At 36.1% G+C, this 22,460-nt stretch overlaps 1 protein-coding gene across 13 annotated transcripts in view; it reads left to right on the top strand.

Moving 5' to 3' along the window:
* Positions 1–22,022, top strand: part of COBLL1 (cordon-bleu WH2 repeat protein like 1) — a 156,235-nt gene extending 134,213 nt beyond the window's left edge. For 11 of the 13 annotated variants that reach the window (XM_053918736.2, XM_053918735.2, XM_053918733.2 and 8 more), the window contains 8 exons: positions 1,326–1,479; positions 1,906–1,971; positions 3,144–3,263; positions 5,445–5,679; positions 7,381–7,475; positions 11,404–12,971; positions 14,842–15,018; positions 20,749–22,022. In XM_053918736.2, the coding sequence (XP_053774711.1) occupies positions 1,326–1,479; positions 1,906–1,971; positions 3,144–3,263; positions 5,445–5,679; positions 7,381–7,475; positions 11,404–12,971; positions 14,842–15,018; positions 20,749–20,835 (2,502 nt within the window). In that variant the 3' untranslated portion in view covers positions 20,836–22,022. The remainder of the gene's footprint in view (positions 1–1,325; positions 1,480–1,905; positions 1,972–3,143; positions 3,264–5,444; positions 5,680–7,380; positions 7,476–11,403; positions 12,972–14,841; positions 15,019–20,748) is intronic. The other 2 variants (XM_053918744.2, XM_053918734.2) reach the window with 1 other exon arrangement.
* Positions 22,023–22,460: the final 438 nt, after the last annotated feature.

Here is a 22,460-nt window from a genome sequence, read left to right as displayed (position 1 = left end):
AAGAGGGGAGAGGAGGCATTATTCGGGTCTCAGTTTGAGACCTGCCAAGTTTGAAGTGGTCTTAGACGTCCAGTGGAGCTCAGATAGGCCCAGGATGGAGGCCTAAGTTAGGAACCCATCAACATGTATATAATATATAAAACCAAGGGAACAGAGGAGTTTTCCAAGAGAGTGAGCATAGATACTAAAGAGAATATGCATGTCCAAGAACTGAGATGAAGAGCAACCAACAATGAAAACAAAGTTCAGATCTGTAAGAGTGAGGAATGTGGTAACTTGGAAATACAAAAAAGAGGATTCTAAGACAGTAATCAACCCTATTTGATGCTGCTACTAGGTCAGGTAAATTAGGTCTAAGAAGTAACCCCTGATTTAGTTCTAGTGGGGGTCACTGATGACTTTGATAGTAATAGTTGTAATGCATCAAAGGTTGGGGTAATCTGATTGGAAGGGGTCAAGTGGGAGCTGAAAAACTGAAGGCAAAAACAATGAATAACCATTTGAAGCAGGTTTGTTGTAAAGAGAAAGAGCAAGGCGACACAGCTATGGGCCAGCCTGATGAGGCAGAATTGTCGTAGGGTCTGCTGACAATCACATGCTATGAGTGTGAGCGTTAGCTCTGCATAGCCTCAGGGACCTCAAATGACCTTGCCTAGGATAGACATACTGATTTTTGAAATGTTTGTCATTGATACATTAGTGCGGAAAAGAGAAAGACTAATCAAACCACCTTTATTTATTTATTTATTTTTATTTTTACAGAGGAGAAGGGAGGGAAAAAAGAGGGAAAGAAACATCAGTGTGTGAGAGATACATCAATTGGTTGCTCTCACACACCCCCAACTGGGGACCTGGCCTGCAACCCAGGCATGTGTCCTGACTGGGAATCAAACCTACAACCTTTTGGTTCACAGGCCGGCATTCAATCTACTCAGCTGCACCAGCCAGCGCAAACCAGTTTTCTTAATGTACAAATATTCTACTCTTTTTTACCTCTTATGTCCAATATTTTCTCCAGATTTTCTTTGAAAGTGAGCTTTTAATTGTGTTGTGTAAGACTCCTCTACATTATAATTATTTGTTTGCATGCCAGACTCCCATCCTGGCCTCAGTTTCTTGAGAAGGACCACATTTTATTTCTCTTTACATATCCTTCTCGTAGCCCAGCTCCTGGCACATGGCAGAGATCCACAGATGTTTTTTTGAATGAATAACTTTTATGTTCTATATTAGCATATGATGCATTTGAGGTTAAGGCAGTGTCTTCCTAAAGTTTGCAGTTAATTTCTAAACAGACTTTTGTTCCGTCATTTTGTTTTCCACAGAGTTCCTGCGGATCAGACATAGTGAGGACAGGCTCTCTCAAGTTCAGTAGCACACCCTTTGGGAATTCGTCCTTGAAAAGGACAAAGAGAAAGGCACCTTCTCCACCCTCCAAAATACCTCTGCCTCAAAGTGATGACAATAGTCATGTGACTGGTAATGCTATTTTTCTCACTGACATTACATTTTTATTCTGTTTAATATAGACAGTAGAAGTGATATAGGTTATAAATTATGTCTTTTATTAACAATAATACTTAAACTTAGGCTTTTAGTTAATTAGTTTTAATAACACTGAGTCCCTAGTTATTTTACTTAAGCACCTTTTAACAATCTGCAACATGACAAAATAAAATGAAAAAATTGTACAGCCCCATTATCCTAATGAGTATGAGGTACTTTGTACATCTGTTCAGAAAGATCCAGCCGTTCCAGGATTGACTACGCATAGGAATGCAAATACAAGTGGATTAGTAAAATGGCCATCTCTTTCTGAATTATATAGAATAAGGGAAGCTACTTAGGAATTGTTGCCTTCGTGAACATGACTTGTTTCTAAGCTGTGCTGCTGCTGTGTTCTAGCCCTGCAGTCCATTCATGCAGACGGCGTTGCAGAAGCCAGCTCTCCGGAGGGGCTGTCCAGCCCAGGTACGTGTGACACCTTTCCTCCGTGCCATGCCAGCAGGAAGCAGATCTGTCCTGAGGGCTGAGAAATGACTAGTTAAAATGCTGCATGTGAAAGGGATGCCAACGCTTTGACTCCATTTCCCAAACTGTACATTGTTAAATGACAAAATTTCCCCCTGGGCTTAGAGTTTGAAATGGGCACAGCTCAAAATTTTAGTTCTCGCACCTTGAGTATTTTCCCTAGGAGGTCTCCAGTTTTTTCCCTATGTGACGTGGGGTTGTCAGTTGTTAATCTCCTTCCCAAGAGTAGTGGCACAGTTTGGTGTGTTCAGAGGAAACCTTATATGAAGGTGCAAAGCACCATTCTTCATGCAACCGTCCTAGGTATGAATTTAGCATACAAAGTGTGCTAATCTAATGTAAAATTTTGTTATTATGAAATACTTTATATTATATGTTCTCATTTTTTATTCTTTCTCAATAAATGAAATTCCAGTAAAAATAAAATAATTCAATCTAATGCTGTTTCCTAATATTTTTAATAATAGCTACTTACTAGGAATGAGTATGATAAAATTTCTTAATCCATAGACTTAATTTAAAGTTAGATATAAGTGAATATAACAGGCTAATAATGTCTAATCAAAAACAGAATATTGTTAGGCCAGTACTTTAGAATGGTGACTTGATAGGTATGAAAATTGGTTAATATAACCTCACCTAATTTTTATAATTCGCATTCACAAATACAGGAAGAACTCAGAAACAACCAAATGCTCCTGAATCTTTTATATTTAAGTACTATTTAGGAATTTGGAATTTTGGCACATCTTACACAAAAATTCTCCTTTCCTCTAATTATAAATGTTACAATTAAATAACTAGTAATGATTTTTCTTAACTCCTCCCCAAAAATGATAGGATACCATATGTTTCAAAAAGAAAATTGATGAAATCACATCAAACTATATAAGTGAAATGAGAAAATTCTGAAGTATTAGAAAAAAAGGTGTAACTACTATTCAAACTTTGCTTGATATCTATTTCTCTTTCTTTTCCTTTTACCTCTTCTTGTTTAATGTGTGAATAATTGTGAGCTAACAAATCTGATTCCTTCCAAAATACTCGTGGTCTCTGTGAGCCGGAACTCTGTTGTCTAAGTGCCATTTCCACAGATTCTACTTCTTTGGCAGAAGCCTCACTTGGCCCGGGGCCCCCCAGTCACGAAGAGTGCGCTGTTCCCACACTGTCAGATGAAGTCTGTCCCTCGGAGCGCCCTGGAACCCCTGACGCGGCCGTAGCGTCTCTGACATGTAGGTGACCGGGCCTTTCTTGAGATGTAAGATGAATAAACTCAGTGGTTCTGAAGAATTTCAGTTTCTCTTCTATTTGGCTTTCTGGGGTTTTTTGGCAAACTATTTGAACTTGTTATTTCCACCGTCTAACTATATAACTATGAAAAATATATATGTTTTTCCTTCTTGAAGTTCTTTTTTGTCACTGAGGCATGGCTTATTTTATATAGTATTGATTTTGATTGGGATTTTTATTTTAAAATTGTTGGAATTATTTTGTTACCAGGAATCTGTTACCAGATTCCTTTGTTATCAAGGAATCACAGCCTTTTCTATGATATTTAATAACAGGAGTACTTTTCAGGCTAGTGAAAAACCTATAAATGGATCTTGTAACTATCAAGTTATAAAATCCCAGAAAAATAATTTGAAAATATTTTTTGAAACATGTGACTCATTCTTCATACTTTAATTAATTGAGACCAGTTTCTCAGTGAGGGCACCATTTTAATAAAAAGTTGTGTATTTTTGACACACTTGTGATGTGCAAAAAACCAAATAGGAATAACGATCAGTAATTTGATAAATGTTACCTCAGTTAATCTAATAATTTCCAGAAGAGCTTAATATATACTGAGGACCCATCTATAAAACATATCTGCATCTAAACCAAAATGGCTATTCATTTTCTCAATATAAACTTTTCAAGTTATGGTAATATACTCCTACTACATAGATGTAATTTCCATTGTAGACATAATATTATGGACACATTGGCATCATAATGATTATTTCACATGTTATAATAAAGCAAGATTTGCCAAAATATATTTAACATTTTACTTAAATTTTTAAAATATTTTTCCTATTGAATAATCTATTTTTTAATTTATATTAAAAATACCATTAAAATTCTCCATATTTGTTAATTAAAGAGTACAAATAGTGCAATTTTCTATTTTCCTAAAGATAAAGATAAGGAAATGCATTTTAAGTACTTTATAAATATTCTTCAAACATGTTAAAGTTTTTATTAAATTTTGTGGATGTGCTGATCACTATAATTCAGTGCTATATCATCTTTTCTCCCCTCTGTTGTGGTTAAAAATTAAACTTTGTTCAGCTGCTTTTCTGTAAATACTGGAAGTGTTGAAGTATATTGAAATAAACAAAGATCCAGAACCTCATTTTTCAGCTTAAATTAACATCCACAGTGAGCGCAGACCTAGCTGCTTAGGGTGTTTCCTTTTTTCACCCTGTTGTCCATGTGTCGTCGGTACTAAGGAATGGTGATAAACACAGGTTTGCACGATGAAATACCACAGCCATCAAAAAGCAGCACACGTGTGTGCATACATGTGACATTGATACAGGACAATCTTCAAGATACCGTAAGCGGAGAAAAAGAATTTGGTAAAAAACATGTGTAATGTTAATGTGCTTCCATTTATATTAAACTAACAAAAAAGAGACATGTGAGTATGCATATCTGCACATATATGCTCATTATACTTTCTGAAAATATATAGGGAAAAACTTCTAAATAATATCATTTCAGAATCAAACTGAGTGGGAATAAAAATGAATTTTCATTGTATAGTACTTAGTCTGTTTTTTTTTTTTTTTAATTAAGCATCTAAATCGGTGGCTTTTAATCCTGGTGGTGTATAGAATCACTTGAGAAACTCCGCAACTGCTTGGTCGCACCCACCCTTCAGAGATTCTCATTTAACAAGTGTGGAGTACAGTATGAGCATAAGTGTCTTTGAAGGGGCTCAGATAGTCCCCAGTCGTAGTTAGTACTGATAACTACTGAGATAATTTACAAGTGCACTGGCAGACAATATAAAAATAGCATTCTTTTCATTTACATTTAGCTCTATTAATGAATGTAAAAATCATTAAAATTTAAAGATATATTCTTAAGTATATAGCTTTGGATTTAAATAATACCTTTTTTTCTACCATGAATAAAACCTAGAGTGATAGCATATTATTTTTAGCATTGTATGTGTCTGAGATAGTCTGATTATATGTTAACATAATTATTCACCATTAGAAAAGTATTTCACTATTAGTTTTGAATCAGAATTTAAAAGAGTCCAGCTAATTATTATTTTAAAAATTCTTTCTTTGCCAGGATTGTATAGCATGAATGAGGCAAATTAATATTAGGATTATATCTTCATTTCTTTGTAGCTGGAATAAGCTCTGATTATAGTCTTGAAGAGATAGAAGAAAAAGAAGAATTGAGTGAAGTGCCTAAAAATGAGGCTGAAAATATTTCTGGGAAGTCACAAGATACTCCTTTTGGATCTATGGATATAATAAATACGCTGAGAAATGATCCTGACTCAGCCCTTGGCAATGACACTGGAGAGTCCTCACAAAACTCCAAAGAAGAAAAACAAGAAACTAGAAACACAGATGGACAGTAAGTAGTCTATGTGCCAGAAGTTTCGGTGGTGATTGTTTAATTAATACTGGTCCTCTGAAATATAGATCTGATATTGTAGATGCAAATATAGTTGTTGCTTTAGTTTACATGCTATCCCTTTTACCATCATTATAAAAATATTTAATAAAGGCCCTGGCTGGTGTGGCTCAGTGGAGTGGAGCGTCATTCTGTGCAAACCAAAGGGTTGCGGGTTTGATTCCCAGTCAGGGCACATACCTAGGTTGCAAGTTTGCTCTCCAGTTGGGGAAGCGTATATAGGAGACAACTAATTGATGTTTCTCTCTCATACTTGATTTCTCTCTCTCTCTCTCCCCCCCCTCCCCTTTCCTCTCTCACTAAAAGAGCAATGGAAAAATGCCCTCGGGTGAAGATTTAAATAAAATGTTTAATAAAGTATCTATTTACATGTAGTTGTTTTTAAATAAATTCAAATCAACACTTCTGGTATCTCTGTGTCAGATAAACCATAACATATAGTTAATCTGTATGACTTAAATATAAAGGTTTTTATTTATTTGCATTGTATATATTTTGCCCGTTACCAATTTGACCTAAGTGAAATATTTAATTTTCAGTTTCACCAAATATCCCTCAAGGATTTTCACTGACTGATATACAAAAGGATTCCACATATTAGAGTATGATTTTTAATTACTACTATGATTTTTACAATCAACTTGATGACACAGAGAATACACTTTCCACTTGATACTAGGAATTGAAAACTATAGCATAGTATACTTATATTATGTTAGAAATGCCATCCCATGAATAAAGATGAAATGGACTAGGCAAAATAAACCATCTTCATCAAAGTTTTATTGTAATTTTCATGGGATTGTCTCCAGTAAAATCCAGGGGGGTCAGTCATCCTGACTGACCAGAAGTTGACCGTGCCTCGTGATGCTGAGTGAAATAAGTCAGTCAGGGGAAACAAATGCCTTATGATTGCACTTATATTTGGGAGGAATCTATAGAACAAAAATAAATGAACAAACAAAGCAGAAACAGACTCAATACAGAGAACAGACTGTTGGTTGCCAGGGTGAGGGGGGTTAGGGGGCTGGATGAAAAAGGTGAAGGAATTGAGAAGTGCAGACTGGAAGTGACAAAACAGTTCATGCGGATGTAAAGTACAGAGTAGGGAATATGGTTACTAATATTGCAGTCACTATGTACGGTGCCAGGCGGGTGCTGGAAATACTGAGGGGGACACTTTGTGAAGTACATGATTATCTAACCAGTATGCTGTACACCTGAAACTAATACAAAACAGTATTAAATATGACATGTAACTGAAAAATAAAATTAAAAAAAAAACAGTTGATCATGACAGATGCAAGATTAAAATGTTTCATTTATATCCTTTTTCTTTAAAAGACAAATAACAATAACGAAAAGGCACTGTCTTTGGAAAAGTGTCCATTTTATCAAGCCTTTTGCATCTTTCTTTGTAATAGGATCCCACACGAAAGGTGATGTTTCATAGCAGCATTTCCCCTCAGTTGCAGTTTTTCTTTGCCATTAAATTTTCAGTATTTGGCAGAAAAAGATAATTATTTCAGTCCATCTGTCTTTGGAAATTATTGCCTGTTTTCTTATGTGTGTGTGTGTGTGTGTGTGTGTGTGTGTGTGTGAATAGTATCGATATATAACATACAATATCATATTTTGCAGAGAACCACTCCTGATGGTGTATAAGGCAAGCAATGAAGAGAGGGTAGTTGACAGTGCAAGAACCTCGAAGTCATTAGGACCAGACCAAGAGAATGGTGAGTTCTATAATCACTAATAGCCAATACTTTCATAGCACTTGGTATGTGCCAAGGGCCATTCTTAACACTTATGTATTAACTCATTTAATCTTGTATATTAACTCATTTATGGGCATTATTTGTCCTTAGTCCAATTTGTATGTGATTGAGCCAAAGATGTTACATAACTCACCTAACACATCACCATAAGTGATGGGCCTTGGATTTGACCCCAGGCAATATTACTTTAAAGCCGCTAAGTGTGCTTCTAACTACCACGTGCACCCCTTTGTTGTTGATAAATGTTAGAGGTCGTCAGACCTAAATCTTAAAGATGTATAGTCTGTGCATGTGCTTGTGATCTACTTCTCCTTTTTCCTTCTACTGACTCCTTAGTCCAAGCCTGTTTTACTTCATACACAAGTTGTTATACCTTGGGCGAAACTTGTCAGTCTGGTTTACATCTAATTATGTAATGCTGTTTATTAGCATTTCCTACTACCAGCCCCCAAATCAAGACAGTGTCTTGTCCTTCTCATCATATATTTCTCTCAGTTCTATCGTTCGGCCCATGTGCGTTTTTGTCCTTGCATGGGAAATAACTTTCAGCCTATCTTCACCCATTCAGCTGCTGTTCGAATACAGCCACTTCACTGATTTTGTTACTTCATTACTAGAAGCCGTGTGTTCTCTGGTTGTGACTCCTCAATAAAATTGGAAAGTCTTGGATCAGAGAAATTATATCTGATACTTTGTTTGAATTCCTCATAGCACCTAGCATAATACTGATATTGTTAAAACACATACTTTGAATTAAATTTCAGAAAACTGATACCACGTAGAAGATGCAAGGAACGCATAGTGGTGGTATTTTAGGGGAATGATGAGAATTCACAGTCCAATCTATTATGTTAACATGTAGAACTAGGTTAAGATTCTTAACAACCATAGGAATACAAATATTTGGATAAAACATTGTTTACCCCAATGTTATAGATAGATAGATATGCATGTCATTTTACATGTGTCATACATGTTGGTTGATTTAAATATGTGTCTCCAGTTCATTTTCCTCATGGTCTACACCATCCCGAAACAGACTACTCAGAGGATCTAAAAGTATATAATTTCCCCGTTCTGCTCCTCTTGATTCAGTTTTTTACAACATACACTATGGTGGCAATAGCATTTCTGTTGAGAAATCAAGATTTTAAAACCTCTTTCTTCCTTTTAAAATAACCAAATTAAGTAATTTTTGCTACAGTTTTGGCATGAAGTTAGTGCAGGTGTCACAAGTACACTTCTGTGGTAATGTGCGCACTCGCACTTGATTTCCAGTGACCTTTCTGACCTGTAGGTGCTTTTCAAAATGAATAAAATTTCTCTTATCCTTAGAGTAGTTCTATTCTCTTTCCCTCTTTTATTACCTATCCTGCATATTTATCTAAATCATTCTTTCATGTTTGTTGACATTGGTGTGAGTTTCAAGTAGGGGAAGGACAGGATAGTACAAAATATACTTTCCCCCTTTACTGTCTATTCTTGAGAAAATGACCTAACCATTCACTGACACTTAGCGTCATTATCAGCCATGTGTGATGGTGGACTAGGTAATAAATTCAGTAGTGATTCTGGGTGTGCAGGTCTGACAGTCATTTATAATAATTGTGAAATTTTTATGAGAAATGCTGAGTTAGACAATGGTAAAGTAGATAAAACCCACCAAAAAATGCAAATGCAAAAGAAATTTGCATATCTAATCCAATAAATTAGAGTTTGTTATAGGGGATTTAATTTAAAGTAAATTTTTACATTAGTGTACTTTCTTTTGGAAAATATTTCTATTGTGTAACGGGTATATACCTATATTCAGTGGAAAATGAGAAATACAGAGAAGGAAATACATTTAGGTTCATTTCCTAGTACCAGGGACCATTTCTTATACGCTTCTGTGGTCATAGCAGCATTGAGGGTAGTGCTTTTCATACAGATACTGAAAATACTTATGAACCAAGTAAATAAGAGCATAGACAGAAATGTGCCTCTTTTGTGGTTCCTAATCACATTTCCTTCATTTTATAAATCACAGAAGTTAATAATTAGTTGTCAGTGAGAAAAGTCACCTATATAGACAAGACATATTCTTATAATCAGTTGCATTTTATTCGGGAGGAATAAAAATTAAAATGTATATATTTACTATAGGAACCTTGCAACATAATATAACCACCATGGCCCAATAACTGTACAATTAGACAGGCTTTGAAAATATGAAAGTACTTTTAAAAATTGCTTGTGTACACATTTACCTGGCAGCATGATTATTTTTTTCATGCATATCTTTCTTTTTTCCTTGTCTTCTTTCTTAACAGAGAAACAGCTTTTAATATCTCATGACATTTTAGGCACTGAAATTGATGTTTATCTTATACATGAAAGTGAGTGGTGACAAAACCGTAGAGAAATACTTGACACCTTTCGCGACTTGACTCCCAAGGCCCACGTTTCACTTGCACTGTGCAATCTACCATATTGAAAGAGCAGGCCTCGGGGGGTTTTGAAGATGAAGGCCGTTCAAACTGTTGGTCATTCAGGAGAACGGATTCTTCTGGGCATTTGACTACAGGAGCACATTCTATAACTCAGTCACCTCGCTCAGTACTAGACCGTGGTGCGCACTCATAAACCCCCGTTTCCTTTCAGGTCCTCATGATGTGCTTGGCCACCACGGTTTTGGCTGGCAACTGTTGCTCTGTTTTCCTAGACACTGGCAAATGATTTTTGTTGTCAAGAAGTCTGAATTAGCATTAGGAGGAAAAGTAGTACCAGGGAGAAGAAGGTTGTTTTCTCTACTTTAACTCTGACATGAAAATAATATGGTATTTTTTCCCAAAGAGAAAAGTCAAAAACCACGTGATTGTTTTTGTGTACTTGAAATCAGCAGTAAAACACAGTCCTCCTTAGCGAGGACACAGTTAACGAGGTAATCAATTTAGATTCTGTTTATACTTCAACTCTTACAGGTAATGCTTCTGTTGTCTGCCTTACTTAAAACTGGTAACATTTGCTGGGATTGCTTCCTCTTTAATGTTACGTGTAAAATAAAAATAAATACACTAGTGGCTGTAGAAAAGACAGAAAGAGAATCAAAATGGGGAAAAAATAATAAAAATATATTTTGAAATGATCAATTTCTTTTGTCATTCTTATCAATGCTGAAATATGAAATCTTTACTTAGAAGAAGAAGCATAGCTGTCTTGTATGGAATGCTTGCTCTGGGCAATACCCTACCCTCCTAAGCGTGTTACATAAATGATACGTAAAATATATAGTTGATCCTTGAACAATATGGGTTTGAACTCCATGGGTTCACTTACATACACATTTTTTTCAATAGATACTATAAAAGTATATTCCCTTCCTTATGATTTTCTTAATAGCATTTTCCTTTGCTCTAGCTTACTCTACTGTGAGAGTGCAGTATGCAATACATCTGACGTACAAAATGTGTTCATTGTTTGCATTGCAGTAGACTATTACTAAAGTTTGGGGGCAGTCAAAAGTTATATCTGATTTTCAGTTGTGGAGAGAGGTCAGCGTCCCTACCCCCCGTGCCCTTCAGGGGTCAACTGCAATACGTATTTTCACCACTTTACATCTGAGCAAACCGGGGCTCAAAGGGTTAAGTAGTAAATTGTGGTCACAGAGATTATAATTTTCAGGCCGGGTTACAGATGGATTCCAGACTTTGGTCGCCATGACACTAAAGCCCATGCCGTTTTTTCCTAAATCCCATTGCCTAATTTTGTATAATTAGTGAACTGAGAACTTTCCTATAGAATTCAAACCAACCTATTTCACTTTGGGGAAGGCAAGCATTGAAAACCGAGGTTTTTCTACTTTTTTTCATATGCTTGATGTTTTTTTTTTTTTTTTTTCTCTCAGTAGATCAAAATGAAATAATTGTCACTTCAATGAACACAGAAGATAATAAGAAAAATGAAGGGAGGAGAACAGAAATCAATGTAGGTGGTGTTGCCAAAAATAACAATGCGGACATGGGAGTTGACAGACTATCAAACTATCAGGCACATCAAACTGAGCCTGCTGGGAGTTACAAGGAAAATCATCAAGCTGCTTCATCAGTACCAGGCCAAAAACTGAATCAACCCGGGGCAGAAAAGACAAAAATGCAAGATGCCGCAATTCAGACAACTCCTTCCTGTAACAGTTTTGATGGGAACCACCATCGTCATTTGTCTGACTTCAAAGTCGATGAAAATGTGCAGACTGCAGGTAGCAACAAATCAACTCAACATTCCTCTTTAAGTCCACAAGGTTCTGTAGGTACCTCTAGAGAATTCAAGAATCAGGGCTCCCTAACTATGTATTCAGAAGATCAGCTCACCATAAAAGATTCCATTTATGCACATGGTAATGATGCTCTTTTGCCCCCTGTAGATGGGATTAATAAAAATTCAACTGCTTCTTACATAAAGAATTATCCACTGTATAGACAAGACTACAATCCCAAGCCAAAACCTTCAAATGAAATTACAAGAGACTATATACCCAAAGTTGGGATGACAACTTATAAAATAGTGCCTCCCAAGTCCCTGGAAATAGTAAAAGACTGGGAATCAGAAACCTTAGGGTATGAAGATGACCGGGATACCCATACTTTAGGGAAGAAGCACGTTCAAGAGAATGTGAAAGAAACTGCCATCCAAACAGAAGATGTTATTTCTGAAAGCCCAAAGGAGCCACAGATAGACCTTCCACCCAAGCCTACGCTGAGATCGGAGAACCAGCTGCACAGGGTGGAGAGCCTGCCCCAGAGCACCAAGGCAAACTCTCTGAAGCCTACTCCCAGGTTGACAAGAGACACTGGCACAGCTCCTTTTGTGCCGAATTTGGAAGATATAAACAATATTTTGGAGTCAAAACTTAAATCGCGTGTTTCAAATCCCCAGAGCAAACCAAGTTCTTTTTTCTTACAAATGCAAAAAAGAGTTTCAGGTTACTACGTGACATCTGCAGCTGCCAAGAGCGTCCACAGTGCCCCCAGTCCTACTCCAAAGGAACCAATAAAGAAAGAGGTGGAAAGTAATACCATACACCCTCCAGAGCAAACTCTTTCTCTTTTCAGTAAAACAACACGCCCTCCTCCACAGCCCCATGTTAGAAACACTGATGATGGCGCCAGCCGTCAGAAGCCTCCTCAACCTTCTCCTCCTCCTGTAGCTCCAAAACCTGTTTCTCTTCCTGCAAGTCAGTTGGCAGCACTCAATCTGAAGACTCTGAAAACTTTTGGTGCCCCAAGACCTTACTCCAGCAGTGCTCCTTCGCCATTCGCCCTTGCTGTAGTGAAGCGGTCCCAGTCTTTCAGCAAAGTGCGTACAGAGTCCTGCAGTGAGGGCACAGCTGCCCCTTCTCCGGGTGACACAGAGGAAGGGAAGATTCCTTCTGTACATAAGTTTGTTGATGTCCCACAACTAGGGGTCAGTAATAAGGTAAATGTTACCTTTTTAAAAATAGGAGGGTTTATACAGCATGGTTTAAATGGTGGTTAACAAGCATGTTGATATGTTTGTGTATTATTTAAGTCTGAGTTCATATTCTAATATCAGACTACCTACCATAGAAAAAATATAGTACATAGAATCTGAATATTCTCAGAATTATTATAATTCATAAATATGGATATTACTATAAGGTCACCATATAATTATATCATCAGCAAACATTTTTATTTAAATTTTCTTTGCTTATACATTTGTATATTGTGCTAGTTTTTAGTTCTGACTATATATTTTCCTGTGTTTTGCTTATTTTCAATTTGTCAAATACTTTTCTGGATGTTCTGGTTTACTTTATTTTTTTTGTCCAGCTCTACATAATTGCAAACAGTTTTAATTATATGGAAGTATAAACAGTATCAGAGCTTACATAAGATAACCTTTTGTCTCTCAGCTATGCATTTTCTGTCACATACACTTGACCTTGGCTTATCAAACATTTTTACATATAAGCAATTTAAATTAAAACCACAGTTTAAATATGTAATTTCCTTAATTTCCCATTTCATTAATTCAGTGTCAGCTTTTCCATTTATGTGTCTGTTGTCCAAAATATCATTTAACCACTATATAGCCCTAATAATTTACAAAAATAGGGGGTATTTGTCGACTTCGCATTTGCTCAGCTGTGATAATTTGCCAGGTTCGAGTAGTCAAAGGGCAGGGTTGGATTCACAGTGTGAATTAAGATGATCCCCGGGCAATTTTTAAACATACTTTGTGTGCTTTCAGCCTGACAGTGTTTAAGGAATACTTCCATATTGGTGTGACAGTTCCAGAAGTATTTTATGTGACTTTTTCAAACATTCCTGGAGTAACAGAACATTAATCATATTGCCAAGTAAAGACTTTTCCATAATTGAAATGCAGTATTTATCTTGAAGAATATTTCTTCATGTATCTCGTTTATGTTTATTACTTTGGTATAATGTCAGGAAGACATGTATGATAGGAGATTAATTCTTTACTTGGAAAAAAAGCCTGTTTTTTTTTTTTTTTATTTTTTCTTAGAATGAAATACAATCCCTAAACAGCAGAAACTTGATTTAGATAAAACCGTTTTGGGGCTACTAGCTCATCATTTGTAAAGATATTTATTTGGCAGTTTGAAAAGGACATATTTAAAATTGTTTGATAAGAGCTGCCAGTTAAATTAGTTACTAAATATTCATTCTTAAGGAGTTTAATTAAATTTTTAATTCTTAAATTCAGAAATTCCTAATTATTCTTAGTCTCATGGGAAAAATAAGGAAAACTTTGCCAGCACTTAGTCCCTCGGACTTCCAGAAACACAAAACAAGCCATTGCAGGTCGTCTAATCATTAATGTTTCGTGACTAGACGACATGGTAGGTTCATCCAAAATGAATTTGCCAATATTTGTCTGTTTTTTACCATCAAAAATAGTTTCACAGTCTAATATGTTGGAACTGTAAATATGGGTTATTTTTTAGTCTGTGAAATGTTTTTTTTAATTCATTTGGCTCTTTTAGCCAACTTCATTGGACAAATCAGCCTTATTTGACTCAAGGACAGTAAAATTACTCCCGTGTTCACAAAACAAAGAAAGGTACCACTTTTCTTCCTCAGCCCCCTCCCTATTTAAGAGAAGGGAAATTAATACCTCCTTGCAACGGAGCTCTGGATGCCAAAATAATTCGGTGGGTGAGGAAATAGAGCTATGTCTAAAAAACCAATGTGGCAAGTGGTGATGCTTAAAGAACTACTGATGCAGAAGAAATATTGGAAAATGGCCCATTCTTCTTTTGGTGTTCATATAAAGTATTTTGCATTTATTATTTTAGGAAAATAACTCTGCACATAATGAACAGAATTCCAAAACACCATCTCCAACTAACTGCCCATCACTCACCCTTAAGAGGCAAAGTTCTTTAACTTTCCAAAGCTCTGACCCAGAAGAGATCCGACAGAGTTTGCTGACTGCAATCCGTTCTGGAGAGGCAGCTGCCAAATTGAAAAGGGTAAGTTTTCTTTATCTACTTACAGCCGGGGGACAAAGGGTTTATTTTTAACATTGTCAAACTGGGGAATTGTTTTCTGGCATTTAAACTTGAATGGGGAAGATGTCAGAAGTTACTCCTTCATGTCAAGGGTCATTTTGAGGTAGATAATCTGAGTCCAGAGTCTTACACATACTGGAAAATATGTCAGGTCTGTTTTCCATAACATGGGCCAGGTGCAGAACATGTCTTTTGCTCGTTATTATAAAAGTATATACAGAAAGTACCTGGACTCTTTTTTTCTTTTTATTGTTGACACTGTTACAGATGTCCCCATTCCCCCCTCTTTGCCTGCTTTTACCCATCCCCCACCCCCTTTTCCCTCTGGCCATCACCACACTGTACTCGGTGTCCATGAACTCATAGATGCATATATGTTCTTTGGCAAATTCCTTAAGAAATTGTTACCCCCGACAAGAAAGATTCTTTTAGAAAGAAAATGCCTCCGTATTCCAGAGAGGCTGCACTAGTGATAGTAACCTGCAAGTTTTCAGTCATGGTTACCAAGGTAATCAAGTTATTACCACATATGGAATAAGATAGGTGTAGGGGGTAGGGGAGACAGTTTTACAGGTTAAACCAAAAAATGTAGGGAAAACCTAGAGAATTTAGATGAGACCTGATGTAGAAATTCAAGTCCTAGTAACGCCTTGCCAGCCAGAATTGTTCGGCTCCTCTGTACAGAGGTGGAAGGGAGCTTCCGGAGAGGAGGTGTGCTTCTCCCGCGGGCAGCAGGCAGTTGTCACAGAGAATTATTTGTAGGTGGGTGTCTTCCTTCTGTTGCCCTCATCCCCTGAAAGAGGAACGGTGAAGCCTGAAGCCCACGTCATCACTTGGACTTCAGGCTGTGGTCCCTCTAAATGTCTTTCTTGTTCTGTGCTTAGTCATCTTGGTTGCAAATGCCTCAACACCCCAAACAAGCAAAGTACTCGTTATTCCACTGACTCCCTAGGCATTTCATTTTGTGAATTCCTTCTGTAATCATTTTAAAAGCTATTTAGAGAAGAATAAGAGATCTGTTGAGTGAACACTGAGCTCGACAGAAATGAAATCTGTGAAGCAACAGGAATGCTGCAGAGATGGAAAGAAAGGGAAGGCGTCTTGGGCCCATCTCCTGGCCGACCTGGCCTCCCCTGGCCAGTTTGTTTCAGAGGAGCTGTGAGTGATGGCCTTGCTGAGCAGGGCGTGGCACTCCCACCTGGGTGCCCAGGGAGACTAGGCAAAATACTGCCTGCTGTCAGGAGTGGAGGGGACATGAAGGAATAGGGTTGCATTATTTAGATTATTTGTAGCCTGAATTTAGGTGCCAGACAGCAAAAAATTTGGTAGAGCTTTGCATATTAAAATTGGTACGCCATGGGTCATGACATTTATATTTTTGTGGGGAAATATGCCCCTATTAAATTATACATTCTAATTTATGAAAATATTTTTATCTTTAATTTAATCTTGTAAATTAAGGATGTATTTCGAATATATCACTTTCCAACCTAAAGCTTTCTCAATTCAATAAAATTGAGAAGCATTTTTAAGCACGTAAGTATCATACATTGTACTATATACTAAGGAGACAAAATTGAGTAAAATGAATCTTCTGCCTTCTGGGTGTTCACTGCCTGGGCCTGAAAAACAGCGATGCATCAGGCCCATGGAGGAACCAAGTGACTCCATAGGAGATAACTGCAGTGTCTCTACTAAGCCAGTGGATGTGCTAATCATTTGCAATGAGCTAACTGTAGAAAACAGTGCATTAAGTTGGAAATGCCTTTTAGGCCAACAGAATCGTCCAGGCGAGCAGCTGTGTGCTTGGTGTGTCATGGGCTCTCATTTGGCAGTCTCTTCACATGCAAAATTCTCATTGCTTCCAGAAAGAGCTGGATGGGAATCAACATAGAGAACAGGCCCAAAATGATGATCCTGGAATTGGGTCCCGTTTATGACTCATTACTTTAGGTTTTATTGAGACTCAATTTTACCTCTCTCAGTAGGAGGTTATTGATAGCTCTGAGTCTGTGGAGTGCCAGCTCCTAAATTTTAATGAATATTCTTTACACAATCCATTTTACTCTACTAACAATAGACGCAGAGTCTAGCAAAGTTCACAATATCCACACTTTGTGATCAGCTTTTATTTCCTGATTGCTTCTACGTATGCGTGCTAAAAATGTGTGTGCCAGGGTTCACATATAAGAATATTCATGGAATATTGTTTGTAAAAACTTCAAAGAAATGTAACCTTAATATCCAAAAATAGTAGAATAAATAGAGTACTGAAAGAATAGACTATCATATAGCAATAAATTGGACAAAATACAGCTAAATGCAACAGTATAGATACATATAAAATATACATATGTACCCAAGTTTGACAGCATGTGAAACTAAATTATGTTCATTAGCGGTACGTGGTAGGTAGCAAGTATTTTTAAAAGCAAGGAAATATTTATAAAAATCCTGATCATGGTATTTCCAGAGGGGAAGACAAGGGCTTGCTAGGGGCTTATTGGATCAAGACAGGCACATGATTTAAAAGGGAATCAAAAAACTAAATAGTTAAAATAAATATTATCTTAAAGCAGTATTTTTAAATGTCCAATTAATGCGAAATCCATGATGAGCAAAATGTCAAAAAGTTAAAGACAAGGTCAGCAGGGAGGTGGAGGTGCTCTCTCTTTTGACCAGGGTGGTGAGTTACATGCATATTTGTGTTTGTTTTCATTGGGCTGTTTAAGTTTAGTGCACTTTTCTTTAAATGTGTTATATTTCAGAAAATTGCCAAAGTTGGTAAAAATGAGCGCAAAAAGGGTCTAACTTTTTTGTAATATTTGCTTAAGTCCCATAATTCTGTCCCGTACCAAATATTTCCCTTGGTTTCTTTTAAATTCTAACATTTTTTAGTAGAACAGTTACAGTGCCAAATAAAATCTGTGGTGATTTTGACAGTAGGTTTAGATTGTTCATCAGAAACTTGGCTCAAGGTTTGCCTTTATTTTGGCACCCGTATGTTCAATTTAAGGCCAGGTACCAACCTGCCGTATGGCTCTGGTTCATACCAAGCAATTAACCTTCATTATAGTAGTTGGTTCACGCTAGAAAAATTCTCTCGTTGATGGCGCTAGTGTAACTGTAGTCACGAACATGCTGTGCTTTTCATGTTTTTAAGTTTTTTCTATACCTTACTCCCACTCAGCCCCCATGCAGGCACAGAAATTCATCTTCAAATGAAGCATTAATAATTCTAGCTCTGTATTGTATAAAATGTGTTTGATGTTAAGATTTATGTATGAATCAGCAAATTGTTTCAGAGAATGAGACAGACTAACTCATTATTGTTGACTTGCATTGACACAAGAACTTTATTGGCTGCCTTCAGTTCGTGATGGTGCTTGAATTACTACAGGTTGTTACACTGTTACAAGTAGAACATTGGTTTATAAAAATAAAGTCTGAAAATAAATTGACAAATGATATTTAGTACTTGATATTAAGTATTTCCTCAGAATGTAAAACTTACCTTTGGCTAGACAGAAATCTGGAGGGAAGAAAAGAACTGGGTGAGTCAACCAAAATCGTTGTGGCTTATTTTGTTTATTTAATTGGTTTGCTTTTTATTCATATTTCCTTAGTTGGAATTTGAACTGTCAGGGCTTTCAGGTTGGCAGCTCTCTCCATACATGTTCAAGTAAAAATAAACGATAGTTTCATAGTTAACTCTGTTTATGGGGATAAGAAAGCTGTGTGAATATTCCTGAAAATTCTTTAAACTTCAAGGCCTGTCAGCTAGTACTTGCTTATATCACTAAATTCTTAAATGTTACTTTTTAAAAATATCTTTAGAAGTGTCATATATTCATTGCTCAAAAATTAAGCAACATCTTTCTACATTATAAATATTTGTCAAAAGTTACAGTATTCCATTCAAGAAATATTCATTGTTCTACCCTGTGCCAGGCACTAAAACAAACATGAGTACAAAGTGGCGTAAAAAGGAAAAGATCTCTGACCTCACAGAATAGATAGAACAGTATTCTAATGACATCTTCGCATGTTTGATAGCCCAGTAAACAATTTTTTAAATAACAAACAAAATATAGTCCCCCCATCAAAGTAACTGCCCTAGGTAGATTACAGTATAATCTTCCAGACCACTTTTATAGTATGTAAACATTTATTTTTTCTAAAAATAGAATCTTCTGTAAAACATTCATAAATATATCTATTTGAAGCTCTCCATCTTAATTACACACACAGACACACTGTTCTTTTAAGGCTACACAGTATTTGTGAATGTACATAAGCGTACTGGCTCCTTATTGGTGGACACTTAACTGGATTCTAGTTTTTTCATTACCAATGGTGCAACAATGAACACCTTTTACTTGTAGACATTTGGAGCCACCAGTATGTTTTTTAAATGTTTAAAACAAATTTTCTCTCTTTTACTTTACGAAGAATTATGAGAACTGCCATTCTGGCAAAAATTACAGGAGTAACGTTTACACAGGGACTTTTTGGACCGAGGCTACCTAGTGAAAAGTCATTACCTGTGTGTTGTGTGTGGGCTGTAATTGGAAAGAGATCGCACATGAATAGTAACAGGGCACAGATGAGTTTTTCTTCCCCTCCTGGCAACTTTTCTTCTTAGCTGTTTTATTTCAGGTGGATAGTGTCAATCATTCTTCCCCATCCTGAATTCATAAGCGACTCAAGAACCTTGACTAGTTTAAATGACCAGTCTTTGTTTAGTAAAAGGCAACAAATGAAGCACAAGGAAACCAAATCCCAACTAAATCTGTCCATGTTATTTTCCTTTTCACTAATTTACTCTGTTGCTGGGCAGAGTCTGTGGCCTTTGGTACTTTAGTTCTCTTCTTGTTAGATGACAAGGTTTGGTTATGAATCCAAACTACTCAAATTATAACCTAGAGATAAACTATGTTTCTTAAACTACTGTCATATTTCCTGTAATTAAAAATATTATGCCTCTTTACTATGTAAAATCCAGATGATTTTTCTTTTACTTTTTTCTTAATAATCTTGGAATTTCAAGCTTTTTGGGAAATTCTTGTTACAGTGTTTTTCATTCACTTACACTTTATAAATAGAAGGCTTTGCCATAAATTTTGGAACTTACAAGTTTATTTACTGAAAAAAAACATGCTTTGGCATAACAGTCATAAATTTGACTTTTTTTAGCCCTTTATATGAAAGCATTTTACAAACCAAACCTATTTTCTTCCTCATATATAAGGGGTACCTGTGAGGGGCACTTCAAGTTAATACACACCATCAGTACAAAAACTGTAAAATGCATTGCTTTGTGGAATCTGTTCTTCTGCGTTCTCCAAGGCACTGTGGAGGAGCCCGAGTCAATCTAGCTAAAAACGCTCTCTAGCAGCTCGCCTGCGGTCTGTCTGTACTCTTGTCCTTGGAGTTGGTTCAGCAATTTTGTAAAGACTAAGATGTGTTAATGGATTATTTAACGTTTGTTATGAAAATAACAACTCTCTTAGTTTTAATTTCATGGTAGCGTGAGCATTTATTCTCAGTTATTTGTAATTTATTGCATAAGAAATACTAAATGTTAACGTTTACAATTAAGCAGTGAAATATAGTAATTGTTGAAAATTGAAAATTAGACAGCTGTCCTATTTTCAACTGACAGATGTAAAGTGTGTTTCTTTCTCTTAGGTGACTGTTCCATCCAATACAATATCCATGAATGGAAGGTCAACACTCAGTCATTCCATGTCCCTTGATGCCCAGGACGGCCATTAAATGTGGCCCTGCCACTTCACCTCCTCGCTCATAGAACAACTTCATACCATGGAGAACATTGGCAAATGTATATTCAGATGGACACTAATATATTATCTATTAAAGTGATAGAAGTTGTGCTGTGGCTTTTAATGCCAAAAGAATTATCAGAATTTATAATTTATAATAATATTTTTGACCTTTTATGCCTTGAGAGCTGGATATGCTACTTTAGAACTTTAAGACAGGTGTTATGACTCATTTTTTTTCAAATGAGAAATACTCTTTTTTTATTCCACTTACTGATTGACACATTCTTTGCAATGTGACTTAGACAGAAGGATACATTAAGAGTCATAGACATATTTGTATGATACATGAATAACGAGGCAAACTGAGATGTGACACTGGCTGCCTCAATGTCACGGTTTAATTGCAAATGTTTATAAGTTATATGAAAGCCTGTTTTGTGCTGAAAGTGTGATCTAGAAAACCAATGATATCAAATAAGTGTATTTAGTTCAACAGTTAATTTCAGTGAATCATTTAGTGTGCAGGTCTTATCTTGTGCATTTTTTTGTGTAATTACAAAATCAGTGTCAAATTTATGGGAAGCACATTATATTTTAATATTTTATTAATATGGAACACTTGTTTTTTTTAATCTTTAGAACTTAAATTGCACAAGGTAAATTTTAAGTATTTTCTGTATATAATTATGATATTATTGTCACAGAGATATTACACATTTTATGTGCCAGAAGCCTTAAAAATCTTTCTGTGAAAATGTTGATATATTGTGACAATCATTTCCCATTTAATATGTAGAGAGGAATAGGGGTTAGCTTATGTCCATATTGGAAAATTTTAAAGACTACTTGGAGGTACCAGAAATCTTGGTTTTAATTAAAGGAAAATGATAAAGTCATTATGTAGTTCAGATGCTAATATTCTAAATAATAATAATATATATTTACATTAAAGCTAAAACTGTTAAGCAAAACAGTGCCTAATTTGTTGGTTTCTAAGTGTTCTGGAGTCTAGCTTGTTAATATTCTATTCCTACTTTAAGAATTTAATTGCTCACTTGTTCTAAAAGCTTTGTCAAACAAGCTGATGTTAAGTTGTTTTCACTAAAGCTACTGAGATATTTGCCTCTTTGGAAAATGTGTTGATTTTTTTCCTGTTTAATAAAAGCAAGTTATATATTTGGGATGCTTTTTTTAATGCAGCTTGTATCAACCAGCCTATTTGTATACTTCACCTGATGAACACATCTCTGTTAGCCCGTAAACAGACGAATAAACTAATCGCTACCATTTGTTAGGGTCCCTAGTCTACAAGTGAGCCCGGGCATCATAACTCTAAAATGCACGATCAGAGCGTGTATGATGCTTCACGTCCTTCCCGATCCCCGGCAGGTGCAGGTTAAGTCTTAAATGCTGCTATTTCTTTGAATCAAACTTGGAGAGACCTTCACATAGGAAAATTTAAGTTGTATCATTATATACCAGTATGAGAAGGAGTTAGTTTTTGACAGATTGTGTTTACATATTTGATTTTCCACTTGGGAAAAAAAATTTGGATCCCTACCTCAAACTGTAAACAAATACTTGGGAGTTGGATTACAAACTACTTTTAAAAGT

This window comes from Desmodus rotundus, chromosome 2 (assembly GCF_022682495.2).
Source record: "Desmodus rotundus isolate HL8 chromosome 2, HLdesRot8A.1, whole genome shotgun sequence".
In the NCBI taxonomy this organism is placed as follows: Eukaryota; Metazoa; Chordata; class Mammalia; order Chiroptera; family Phyllostomidae; genus Desmodus; species Desmodus rotundus.
This window is presented reverse-complemented; position numbering and strand designations above follow the sequence as displayed.